The sequence below is a fragment of the Mytilus trossulus genome, chromosome 12 (assembly GCF_036588685.1).
Source record: "Mytilus trossulus isolate FHL-02 chromosome 12, PNRI_Mtr1.1.1.hap1, whole genome shotgun sequence".
NCBI classification, from domain to species: domain Eukaryota; kingdom Metazoa; phylum Mollusca; class Bivalvia; order Mytilida; family Mytilidae; genus Mytilus; species Mytilus trossulus.
Genome location: NC_086384.1, coordinates 53,694,954 through 53,708,919, shown reverse-complemented (window position 1 = coordinate 53,708,919; position 13,966 = coordinate 53,694,954). Strand labels below are relative to the sequence as shown.

Here is a 13,966-nt window from a genome sequence, read left to right as displayed (position 1 = left end):
AAATAAAAGTATATACAATTAACTATTAAAGAATAAAAGTTATCCACACATGCCCAAGGCAGCAAACATTTGATTTTCGGGGGGGGGGGGGGGGGGGGGGGGGGGGGGGGCTATGTACTTTTTTCCTTCGGCGAAAGACAATATTTTTTGGAGACAGGTCGAAAACATTTTTTTCTTTCATTTCAATTTCAGCATTACATATAGTGGCAGAACAATTAGAAACAAACTTTAAAAAAAAACCATAGCCCCCCCCCCCCCTGAAAATGAAATGATTGCTGCCAAAGTTTCGTGAATGTCCTGTTGAAACTTTGACTATCATTGTGTTTGGTAATATATGACACTTACATATGGACAGATTACGCATATATTGATTTTGGTTACTTCTTTTAAAGTAACATAAGTAGAAAATGATAACATTTAAGAGATAGGTTATTAAAATCAGTCCATCTTGTTCGACTGCATGAGGGGCAGTGGCGGATCCATCCATTTAAAAAAAGGGGGGTTCCCAATCCAGGACACAAGGAGGGGGTTCCAACTATATGTTTCCATTCAAATGCATTGATATCCAAAAAAAGGGGTGCCTATACCCAGAACACCCCTGGACCCGCCACTGTCCATTGTTCAACTACTAAATTGTCTGTTTTACTTACTAGTACACTTGGTACAATGAAAAAAAACCTGATAATAAATTGTTCAAATTAGGCCTTTGAAAATAGTGGAAATAATTACTTTTGGAGTGTCAAAAACTCGTTGCAAGTACTTGATAAATTGCATGCATATATTGGTGATTTTAAATCTGTTCAAAGTTTTGATTTTTCTACCCTATATACCACTTTGCCTCATATTCTTCTTAAGAAAAAAATCACATCCCTAATTAACTGGGCATTTAAAAAGTCGGAATGAGAGTACATATGTTCAAACTCTTTGCGATCATTTTTAGTAGCAATAAACAAAAGAACTATGTCAATTGGACATGCTTTGATACTATTTATGCGCTTGAATTTTTATTTGATAACATTTTTGTTCGCTTTAGAGATTCCGTATATCGTCAAGTTATTGGAATTCCAATGGGGACTAACTGTGAACCAATTATTGCGGACCTGTTTTTGTATTGTTATGAGTTACAATTTATGACTTAAATTAGCAAAATCCCATCAAAACAATATTTTATACAAAAATTTAGCAACATTTTTAGATATTTGAATGATATATTGGCTCTCAATAATAACGACTTCCGTATGTATAATTAGTCTAAAGAAATTTATCCTGTAGAACTTACTTTAATTAAACCTAATGATAACAATGACCACTGCCCTTTCCTCGATCTTGATATCTATATCATAAACGGGAAGATTAATACAAAAATTGATGATAAGAGTGTTAATTGTCTTAATCAATCTTATTTGAGAGATGTTGGATATTTTCAAGGAAAAACCTCACATCTCCAGTGGACTTTTGTACATGGTCAGATAACCTTAGGTCATCGCTAAATAACTGTGTATTTCCTGTATCTCAGATCATATCTATGATTGCTCACATGGTGAGGTTACCTCAGGTCACCTCTGTATGATTGAACATTGTGAGGTTACCTAATATTACCTCTGTATTGCTGTACATGGTGAGGTGACTCTGTATTACTGCACATACTCGTATTACCACACTTTGTATAAACTTTACAAAACACTATTTTTTTAGTTTCCCTCAGGGCACTTCTGCATTTCTATACATGGCCAAGTGCACATGTTAACTAATTTCATTTCTTAACTACTGTATATAAATATGTAACCTCAGAATACCTCTGTATGTTAGAATATGGTGAGTTTACCTAAGGTCACAACTTCATGGACATTGTACCAGCTCCATGTTACCACAGATAAACTAATAAAAAACTAATAAAACGCTAATTTTCTACAAACCTCAGGTTACCACAATTGAATGTTCATAACTCCCTTCGTCAGCTTAGTCAGTCCAGATTACATCTATGTTCTTTTTTTTTCACCGACAGGCTACCTCAGGTCATCTGTAAATTACTGTACATGACCAGGTTACCTCAGGTCATCAGTAAATTACTGTACATGACAAGGTTACCTCAGGTCATATGAAAATTACTATAAATGACCAGGTTACCTCAGGGAACCACTGTACTACTGTGCATGGTAAGGTTACCTCAGGGAACCATGGTACTACTGTGCATGATCGGGTTACTTCAAGGAACCATTGTTCTACTGTGCATGGTCTGGTTACCTCAGGGATCCATTGTTCTACAATGCATGGTCATGTTACAGAGGGAACCATTGCACTACTGTGCATGGTCAGGTTACCTCAGGGAACCACTGTACTACTGTGTATGGCCAGGTTACCTCAGGGAACCATTGTTCTACTGTCCATTGTCATGTTACCTCAGGGAACCTTTGTACCACTGTGCATGGTCAGGTTTCCCCAGGGAACCATTTTACTTTTGACATGGTCAGGTTACTTCAGGGAACCATTGTACTACTGTGACGGATGGGTTAACTAAAAGTCTGGACAGGCAGTAAAACAACGTCTGGTTCGTTTGATCGTATAATCTCAACTCAATATAGTAACATGATACATAACAATACTAGTAGCACAACGTTAACAGAAGATATGATGACGTTAACAATGTGAATGGAAACGGCGTTAAAAGAAGTGATAACGTTTGACGCGTAAGTTAAACTGTCTCTAAATCACCGACATACTCGGGGCCACCAGATGCAATGTCCATTAGCTGTGATATATAGTGGCATGCGGAAAGAACAAAAAATAGATTGATCTCACAAAAAATCAAATAAAGGATTAAATTACGTAAAAAACTCTTTGAATTTACAGTCTTTTCACAAATAAAAAAAATTAACAAGTCTATTCACACACGTTAGTTTCTTCGTTCACTTCGTCTCAGATAACAGTCCATGCTGTTGACTTCTAATGGGTAGAGTTTTGTCACGGGTCGATTTGTAATTCCTGATTTGGTACGCACCATAGCGACGCGTACTAAGCCGTCCTTGCCTTTAATAGTGTCCTGCACAACACCAAGTCTCCAATGAACACGCTTTGATTCGTCGTGTATCTGAACTATATCGCCTTCTTTAATCTTCCGAACGTCGACTCCAGCTCTTTGGTGATATTCTCGCAATGAAGTAAGGTATTCTTCTTTCCATCTTGTCCAGAAGTTCTCAATCAATTGTCTCTGTCGTATCGCTTGATTGTTCAAGTTTGTGTGTGTTAATTCACAAATATTCAGATTTTTAATAGCACTATTTGTCGATACATACGGTAAAGTTGTTATTCTTCGTCCATGTATAAGATGGGATGGTGTAAGCGGCTCCGGATCTCTGATTTCTGTTGAAATATACGTCACTGGTCGATCGTTGAGTGTGGCTTCGATCTCTGTTAATACAGTCCTTAGAGTCTCATTGTTGACATGTGCACGTCCTAATACTTTCTTAAGTGATATTTTTGTTAAGCCAATCATTCTTTCCCACATGCCCCCGAACCATGGAGCTCTATTTGGGATGAATTTCCATTCAATGCCATAATTCTGGATATTTTCTTTAACTTTTTTAGAATTGCAAAGTCGTGAAACTTCGTTTGAAGCAGCTTTAAATGTTAGCGCATTATCTGACATCACTATTTTCGGCACTGATCGTCGACTTACAAATCTCCGGAAACACAATAAAAAAGATTCTTCGCTGAGATCGTAAACTAATTCCAAATGTACTGCTCGAGTGACAGCACATGTAAAAAGGCAAATGTAAACCTTCGATTCTTCTTTGTGTCTGTTTCTTGTCGTTAACGCACCTGTGAAGTCTACACCGGTGATGCTAAAGGGTGTGGCATCTTGAACTCTCTCTTTTGGTAATGGTGGAATTTCTGGTGCGGGATAAGATTTTCAGATTACTTTTCGGCGCGTTACACATTTCATCAATATAGATTTGACGCACTGTCTTAATTTCGGAATCCAAAATGCTTGTTATATGTATGCTAGAGTGATATTTATTCCTGAATGTAGTGTATTCTCATGTGCTTCTAACACTATCAAATGTGTGAGACGGTCCTTTGCCGGTAACAGATATGGAAACTTGACTGTTTCTCCTACTGTCGCATTGTATGAATAAGAATGGCTCCAAATGTACTCTCGTTTGTTCCTAACGATTCTAATCCGCGTATGCTACACTCAATTCTGTCGGAAAAGTTTCTCAAACTGTCTGCGTTTGACCTCGGTGCGGGTAAATCAATTAAATTCTGAATATATGCGTTTGTGATTTTGTGGTTCTGACCAAACCTCTCTCTCAGTATTGATACGGCTTGATAGTTATTTGCACTTGTGAGTGGTAAACCGGCGATACATTGCGCGGCTATTCCCTGAATCTGATTTTGCAAATACGTAAATTTCTGCACGTCTGTTAATGTTTGGTTATCGTGTATTGTTGATTGATACGCATCCCAGAAAAGTTGCCAGTTTAACAAATTGCCATTAAAATATGGTAGATTCAATTTTGGTAGCTTGTGGTAGATGCTAGAACTTGTTGCGCTCATTGACGATCTGTATTGCATGTCATTATTCTGAATGGGATGTGGAGTATTACATGTAGATGTAGAGTTGATAAAAACAAAATCTGCTGCATTTGGATTTAAGTTATGATTAGAGCTAGTTTCATTTGATTTATTTTTCTGTTTTGAACTTGATGAGTTGCGTACTTTTGTCAAAATTCGTTCTATATCTAAAACATACCGATCTGAGTCTTCTATCTCTGCTTCCATGTTTTCCTCTGTAATCTCCTCTAATATTTTATTATCAAGTTCCGAAAGAATATCCCTCTTTTTCTTCAAGGTTTCACATAGGCTTTCTATTTCGTCGCGTTGTGTTGTTTCTTTCTCTAATTCCTCTTCAATCTTTGAAATTAATCTCCTTGCGGCTCCTCGATGGCCCACTCTTATGGCTTTCTTTTTCGTCATTATATCCTGGTCACGGCACCAATGTGACGGATGGGTTAACTAAAAGTCTGGACAGGCAGTAAAACAACGTCTGGTTCGTTTGATCGTATAATCTCAACTCAATATAGTAACATGCATGATACATAACAATAGCCAGCGTTAACAGAAGATATGATGACGTTAACAATGTGAATGGAAACGGCGTTAAAAGAAGTGTTAACGTTTGACGCGTAAGTTAAACTGTCTCTAAATCACCGACAACTACTGTGCATGGTCAGGTTACCTCAGGGAACCATTGTACTACTGGGCATGGTCAGGTTACCTCAGGGAACCATTGTACTACTGTGCATGGTAAGTTACCTCAGGGAACCATTGTACTACTGTGCATGGTCAGGTTACCTCAGGAAACAATTGTACTACTGTGCATGGTCAGGTTACTCCGGAAACCACCGTACAACTGTGCATGGTCAGGTTACTTCCGGGAACCATTGTACTACTGTGCATGTTCAGGTTACCTCAGGAAACCATTGTACTTCTGTGTATAGCTATGTTACCTTAGGGAATCATTGTTCTACTGTACATGGTCATGGTACATCAGGGAACTATTGTACTGTTGTGTATTGTGAGTTTACCTCAGGGAACCATTGTACTACTGTGCATGAACAATTGTACTACTGTGCATATTTAGGTTACCTCAGGGAACAATTGTACTACTGTACATGTTTAAGTTGGCCCAGGAAACCATTGTAATACTGTGCATTGTTAGGTTACTCAGGAAACCACTGTACAACTATGCATGGGCAGGTAACTTCAGGAAAGCATTGTACTACTGTGCATTGCCATGTTACCTCAGGGAACCATTGTACTACTGCGCATGGTAAGTTTATCTAAGGGCACCATTGTACTACTGTGCATGGCCAGGTTACCTCAGGGAACTATTTTACTACTGTGCATGGTCAGGTTACCTCAGGGAACCATTGTACTTCTGTGTATGACCATGTTACGTTAGGAAATCATTGTACTGCTGTGCATGGTCATGTTACTACAAGGAACCATTGTACTACTGTGCATGGTCATGTTACCTCAGGGAACCACTGTACAACTAGGCATGGTCAGATAACCTCAGAAAAGCATTGTACTACTGTGCAGGGAACTATTGTATTATTGCGCATGGTCAAGTCTCCTCAGGGAATCATTGTTCTACTGTGCATGGTCATGGTCCCTCAGGGAATCATTGTACTGCTGTGTATTTTAAGGTTACCTCAGGGAACCATTGAACTACTGTGCATGGTCAGGTTACCTCATGGAACCATTGTACTTCTGTGTATGGCTATGTTACCTTAGGGAATCATTGTTCTACTGTACATGGTCGCATGGTACCTCAGGGAACCATTGTACTGTTGTGTATTGTGAGTTTACCTCAGGGAACCATTGTACTACCGTGCATAGTCAGGTTACCTCAGGGATTAATTGTACTACTGTGCGTAGTCAGGTTACCTCAGGGAACTATTGTACTTCTGTACATAATTAAGTTACCTCAGGAAACCATTGTAATACTGTGCATTGTTAGGTTACTCAGGGAACCACTGTTCTACTATGCATGATCAGGTAACCTCAGGAAACCATTGTAATACTGTGCATTGCCAGGTTACCTCAGGGAACCATTGTACTTCTGTGCATTGTCATGTCTACTCAGGGAACCACTCTACTACTGTGCAAGGTCAGGTTACCTCAGGGAACCATTCTACTACTGTGCATATTAAGGTACCAAAGGGAATCATTGTACTACTCTGCATTGTCAGGTTTCCTCAGGAAACCATTGTTCTACTGTGCATGGTTATTTAACCTCAGGGAACTATTGTACTACTGTGCATGGTAAGTAATTAGGGAATCATTGCACTACCGTGCATGGTCAGGTTACTACAGAGAACCATTGCACTACTGTGCATGATCAGATTATTTCAGGGAACCATTGAACTACTGTACATGGTCATGTTACCTCAGGGAACCATTGTACTACTGTGCATGTTCAGTTTACCTCAGGGAACCATTGTACTACTGTACATGGTTATGTTACCTCAGGGAACCACAGTTCTACTGTGCATGGTCAGGTTACCTCAGGTGACCATTGTACTACTGTGCATGGTCAGGTTTCATTGTACTACTGTACATGATCAAGTTACTGCAGGGAACCATTGTGCTTCTGTGCATTGCCAGGTTACCTCAGGGAACCACTGTACTACTGTGCATGGTAAATTTATCTCAGGGAACCATTGTACTACTGTGTATGATCAGGTTACCTCAGGGAACCATTGTACTACTGTGCATTGTCAGGTTTCCTCAGGGAACCATGCACTACTGTGCATGGTCATGTTATCTCAGGGAACCACTGTTCTACTGTGCATGGCCAGGTTACCTCAGGGAACCATTGTAATACTGTGCATTGTCATGTTACCTCAGGGAACCATTGTACTTCTGTGCATGGTCAGGTTTCCCCAGGGAACCATTGTACTACTGTACATGGTCAGATTACTTCAGGGAACCATTGTACTTCTGTGTATGGTCAGGTTACCTCGGGGAACTATTGCACTACTGTGCCTGGTCAGATTAACTCAGGAACCATTGTACTACTGTGCATGGTAGGTTTCCTCAGGGAACCATTGTACTAATGTGCATGGTCAGGTTACCTTAGGGAACCACTGTACAATTGTGCATGGTCAGGTTACCTCAGTGAACCACTGTACAACTGTGCATGGTCAGGTTATTCATATAGATAGACAAGAATGAGATTTACAGATAAGTTAGTAGACTGAATTTTTTTCTAAACTCATTTTTTTCTGTTTGTTTATAGGTTTATGGTGAATGGAAACATAAATATAGACTTTTTAAAAAATCTTGCATCTTTTGGGGATATCATTCCAGGAAAGTGGAAGGATATCATGTTTACTTGAAGTGGTGAGGTGTAGTAAAAATAGCAAACAGAAAGAAAAAAAATGAGTTGACTTCACGATTGCGTAACGTTTTATTCTTCGTGGCAAGACCCCCTTTTTCAATTAAATCACAATTTTACTTTAGTACATACATGATATGAACATGAATTTTTTTTCTAAGATCAGCTGTTTTGCATGTAAGCCTATGGAGCACTCAATAACAAGACTGCAACCTTATGTTAATTTGATTTGAATCGATTATATTTGTTGTTATTTTTTGGGTTACCTGAGGTAATCCTGTTTTAAAAGAATACTTCGTAGATACTTTGCTGGTATATGCATTTATGATGTAATTACACAATTTCTTAATTTAAAATGTAGGACTTCATAGATTTGTATTGTTTATGCGATTATATGTAAATGTTACATGAGTTCACTTGAGTTAAATGGGTTGTATTTGGTGTTATAATTGGGGTTACCTGAGGTAACCATGTCATGAATGAATACTTCGTAGATACTTTGCTAGTCTTTACATTAATTGTATGAGGCAACTTATTCATTTTGAATGTAGGAATTCATTGAAGGTATATTGTTTATGGGATATATATGTAAAGGTGATCTCAAATAACTTCAGTTAAGTGGGTTATATTTGCAATTATATTTGGGGTTACCTCAGGTACCCCTGTTATGAAAGAATGCTTATTAGATAGTTTGCTAGTGTAAACATTTATGTTGTAATCAAACCATTGCTTTGTTTTAAATGTAGGACTTCATAGATGTGTATTGTTTATGTGATATACCGGAAAGGCGACTTAAGTTTACTTGATATGAATGGATAATACTTGTTGCTATTTTATGGGTTACCTGAGGTAACCCTGTAATGACAGTATACTTAGTAGATACTTTGCTAGTCTATGCATTTATGGTGTAATAAACCAACTTTTTCGTTTTTAATGTAGAAATTCATTGAAGTTATAATGTTTATGTGATGTATATGTAAAGGTGATCTGAATTAACTTGAGTTAAATAAGTTTTATTTGTTGTTATTGTATTGGTTACCTCAGTAACCCTGCTATGAAAGAATTCTTAGTAGATACTTTGCTAGTGTATACATTTATATTGTAATTCGGCAATTTTTTAATTTGAAATGTAGGACTTCATAGATTTGTATTGTTTATGTGATGTATATATATAAAGGTGACCTCCGTTTACTTGAGTTAGATGGGTTATCTTTGTTATTATTGTTATGGTTATCTGAGGTAACCCTGTAATGAATGAATCCTTCGTAGACACTTTGCTAGTGTTTACATTCATTGTATTAAACAAATTTCTTTATTTTAAATGTAGGACTTCATGAAAGTTGTATGGTTTATGTGATGCACATGTAAAGGTGACCTCAGTTAACTTCAGTTAATTGGGTTATATTTGTAGTTATGTCTGGGGTTACCTCAGGTACCCATGTTATATAGAATGCTTTTGAGATAGTTTGCTAGTGTAAACATTTATGTTGTAATCGGACAATTTCTTTATTTTAAATGTAGGATTTCATAGATGTGTATTGTTTATGTGATATATTAGAAAGGCGACTTAAGTTAACTTGATATGAATGGATAATACTTGTTTCTATTCCATGGGTTACCTAAGGTAGCCCTGTCATGACAGAATATTTAGTAGATACTTTGCTAGTTTTCCATTTATGGTGTAATAAACCAACTTCTTCTTTTTAAATGTAGGAATTCATTTAAGTTATATTATTTATGTGATGTATATGTAAAGGTGATTTGAATTAACTTGAGTTAAAAAGGTTTTGTTGTTGTTATTGTTGGGTTACCTCAGGTAACCCTGCTCTGAAAGAATTCTTAGTAGATACTTTGCTAGTGTATACCTTTGTATTGTAACTCCACAATTTTTTAATTTGAAATTTAGGACTTCATAGATTTGTATTGTGTATGTGATGTATATATATATAAAGGCGACCTCAGTTAACTGAGTTAGATGGGGTATCTTTGTTGTTATTGTTATGGTTACCTGAGGTAACCCTATAATGAATGAAACCTTCGTAAACACTTTGCTAGTGTTTACATTAATTGTAATACACAAATTTCTTTATTTTAAATGTAGGACTTCATGAAAGTTGTATTGTTTATGTGATGCACATATACAGGCCCTCAGTTTACTTCAGTTAAGTGGGTTATGTTTGTAATTATGTCTCGGGTTACCTCAGATACCCATGTTATGAAGAATGCTTTTGAGATAGTTTGCTTGTGTAAACATTTATGTTGTAATCGGACAATTTCTTTACTTTAAATGTAGGACTTCATAGATGGGTATTGTTTATGTGATATTTCTGAAAGGCGACTTAAGTTAACTTGATATGAATGGATAATACTTGTTTCTATTTCATGGGTTACCTGAGGTAACCTGTCGTGACATAATATTTAGTAGATACTTGCTAGTATATGCATTTATGGTGTAATAGATAAACTTCTTCATTTTTAATGTAGGAATTCATAAAAGTTATATTGTTTATGTGATGTATTTGTAAAGGTGATCTGAATTAACTTGAGTTAAATAGGTTGTTTTTGTTGTTTTTGTATTGGTTACCTCAGGTAACCCTGCTATGAAAGAATTCTTAGTATATACTTTGTAAGTGTATACATTTATATTTTAATTACACAATTTCTTAATTTAAAAATGTAGGACTTCATAGATTTGTTTGGTGTATGTGCTGCATATATATTTAAAGGTGATAACTGAGTTTACTTGAGTTACATGGGTTGTATTTGTTGTTATTATTAGGTTACCTGAGGTAACCCTGTAATGAAGGAATTTTTTGTAGATACTTTGCTATTGCTTACATTAATTGTAATAAACAAACGTCTTTATTTCAAATGTAGGACTTCCTGAAAGTTGTATTGTTTATGTGATGTATATATATAAAATTTACCTCAGTTAACTTGAGTTAGATGGGTTATCTTTGTTATTATTGTTATGGTTACCTGAGGTAACCCTGTAATGAATGAATCCTTTGTAGACACTTTGCTAGTGTTTACATTAATTGTAATAAACAAACTTCTTTATTTTAAATGTAGGACTTCATTGAAGGTATATTGTTTATGGGATATATATGTAAAGGTGATCTCAAATAACTTCAGTTAAGTGGGTTATATTTGCAATTATATTTGGGGTTACCTCAGGTACCCCTGTTATGAAAGAATGCTTATTAGATAGTTTGCTAGTGTAAACATTTATGTTGTAATCAAACCATTTCTTTGTTTTAAATGTAGGACTTCATAGATGTGTATTGTTTATGTGATATACCGGAAAGGCGACTTAAGTTTACTTGATATGAATGGATAATACTTGTTGCTATTTTATGGGTTACCTGAGGTAACCCTGTAATGACAGTATACTTAGTAGATACTTTGCTAGTCTATGCATTTATGGTGTAATAAACCAACTTTTTCGTTTTTAATGTAGAAATTCATTGAAGTTATAATGTTTATGTGATGTATATGTAAAGGTGATCTGAATTAACTTGAGTTAAATAAGTTTTATTTGTTGTTATTGTATTGGTTACCTCAGTAACCCTGCTATGAAAGAATTCTTAGTAGATACTTTGCTAGTGTATACATTTATATTGTAATTCGGCAATTTTTTAATTTGAAATGTAGGACTTCATAGATTTGTATTGTTTATGTGATGTATATATATAAAGGTGACCTCCGTTTACTTGAGTTAGATGGGTTATCTTTGTTATTATTGTTATGGTTATCTGAGGTAACCCTGTAATGAATGAATCCTTCGTAGACACTTTGCTAGTGTTTACATTCATTGTATTAAACAAATTTCTTTATTTTAAATGTAGGACTTCATGAAAGTTGTATGGTTTATGTGATGCACATGTAAAGGTGACATCAGTTAACTTCAGTTAATTGGGTTATATTTGTAGTTATGTCTGGGGTTACCTCAGGTACCCATGTTATATAGAATGATTTTGAGATAGTTTGCTAGTGTAAACATTTATGTTGTAATCGGACAATTTCTTTATTTTAAATGTAGGATTTCATAGATGTGTATTGTTTATGTGATATATTAGAAAGGCGACTTAAGTTAACTTGATATGAATGGATAATACTTGTTTCTATTCCATGGGTTACCTAAGGTAGCCCTGTCATGACAGAATATTTAGTAGATACTTTGCTAGTTTTCCATTTATGGTGTAATAAACCAACTTCTTCTTTTTAAATGTAGGAATTCATTTAAGTTATATTATTTATGTGATGTATATGTAAAGGTGATTTGAATTAACTTGAGTTAAAAAGGTTTTGTTGTTGTTATTGTTGGGTTACCTCAGGTAACCCTGCTCTGAAAGAATTCTTAGTAGATACTTTGCTAGTGTATACCTTTGTATTGTAACTCCACAATTTTTTAATTTGAAATTTAGGACTTCATAGATTTGTATTGTGTATGTGATGTATATATATATAAAGGCGACCTCAGTTAACTGAGTTAGATGGGGTATCTTTGTTGTTATTGTTATGGTTACCTGAGGTAACCCTATAATGAATGAAACCTTCGTAAACACTTTGCTAGTGTTTACATTAATTGTAATACACAAATTTCTTTATTTTAAATGTAGGACTTCATGAAAGTTGTATTGTTTATGTGATGCACATATACAGGCCCTCAGTTTACTTCAGTTAAGTGGGTTATGTTTGTAATTATGTCTCGGGTTACCTCAGATACCCATGTTATGAAGAATGCTTTTGAGATAGTTTGCTTGTGTAAACATTTATGTTGTAATCGGACAATTTCTTTACTTTAAATGTAGGACTTCATAGATGGGTATTGTTTATGTGATATTTCTGAAAGGCGACTTAAGTTAACTTGATATGAATGGATAATACTTGTTTCTATTTCATGGGTTACCTGAGGTAACCTGTCGTGACATAATATTTAGTAGATACTTGCTAGTATATGCATTTATGGTGTAATAGATAAACTTCTTCATTTTTAATGTAGGAATTCATAAAAGTTATATTGTTTATGTGATGTATTTGTAAAGGTGATCTGAATTAACTTGAGTTAAATAGGTTGTTTTTGTTGTTTTTGTATTGGTTACCTCAGGTAACCCTGCTATGAAAGAATTCTTAGTATATACTTTGTAAGTGTATACATTTATATTTTAATTACACAATTTCTTAATTTAAAAATGTAGGACTTCATAGATTTGTTTGGTTTATGTGCTGCATATATATTTAAAGGTGATAACTGAGTTTACTTGAGTTATATGGGTTGTATTTGTTGTTATTATTAGGTTACCTGAGGTAACCCTGTAATGAAGGAATTTTTTGTAGATACTTTGCTATTGCTTACATTAATTGTAATAAACAAACGTCTTTATTTCAAATGTAGGACTTCCTGAAAGTTGTATTGTTTATGTGATGTATATATATAAAATTTACCTCAGTTAACTTGAGTTAGATGGGTTATCTTTGTTATTATTGTTATGGTTACCTGAGGTAACCCTGTAATGAATGAATCCTTTGTAGACACTTTGCTAGTGTTTACATTAATTGTAATAAACAAACTTCTTTATTTTAAATGTAGGACTTCATGAAAGTTGTATTGTTTATGTGATGCACATGTAAAGGTGACCTCAGTTAACTTCAGTTATGTGGGTTATATTTGTAATTATGTCTGAGGTTACCTCAGGTACCCATATTATGAAGAATGCTTTTTAGATAGTTTGCTAGTGTAACCATTTATGTTGTAATCAAAGAATTTCTTTATTTTAAATGTAGGACTTCATAAATGGGTATTGTTTATGTGATATTTCTGAAAGGCGACTTAAGTTAACTTGATATGAATGGATAATACTTGTTTCTATTTCATGGGTTACCTGAGGTAACCTGTCGTGACATAATATTTAGTAGATACTTTGCTATTATATGCATTTATGGTGTAATAAATAAACTTCTTCATTTTTAATGTAGAAATTCATAAAAGTTATATTGTTTATGTGATGTATTTGTAAAGGTGATCTGAATTAACTTGAGTTAAATAGGTTGTTTTTG

General features: G+C 35.1%; 2 protein-coding genes across 2 annotated transcripts; both read right to left on the bottom strand.

The window, feature by feature from the left end:
• Positions 1-2,893: 2,893 nt before the first annotated feature.
• LOC134692582 (uncharacterized) lies at positions 2,894-3,646 on the bottom strand. Its single transcript, XM_063553040.1, has one exon. The coding sequence runs from the start codon at positions 3,644-3,646 to the stop codon at positions 2,894-2,896; it is 753 nt and encodes a 250-aa protein (XP_063409110.1).
• Positions 3,647-4,113: 467 nt separating this feature from the next.
• Positions 4,114-4,977, bottom strand: LOC134692581 (uncharacterized). The gene has a single exon (XM_063553039.1). The coding sequence runs from the start codon at positions 4,975-4,977 to the stop codon at positions 4,114-4,116; it is 864 nt and encodes a 287-aa protein (XP_063409109.1).
• Positions 4,978-13,966: the final 8,989 nt, after the last annotated feature.

What these genes read in the sequence shown, in the direction of transcription:
- LOC134692582 (XM_063553040.1), bottom strand. Translation starts at nt 3,646, where the DNA reads ATGTCAGATAATGCGCTAACATTTAAAGCTGCTTCAAACGAAGTTTCA.
- LOC134692581 (XM_063553039.1), bottom strand. Translation starts at nt 4,977, where the DNA reads ATGACGAAAAAGAAAGCCATAAGAGTGGGCCATCGAGGAGCCGCAAGG.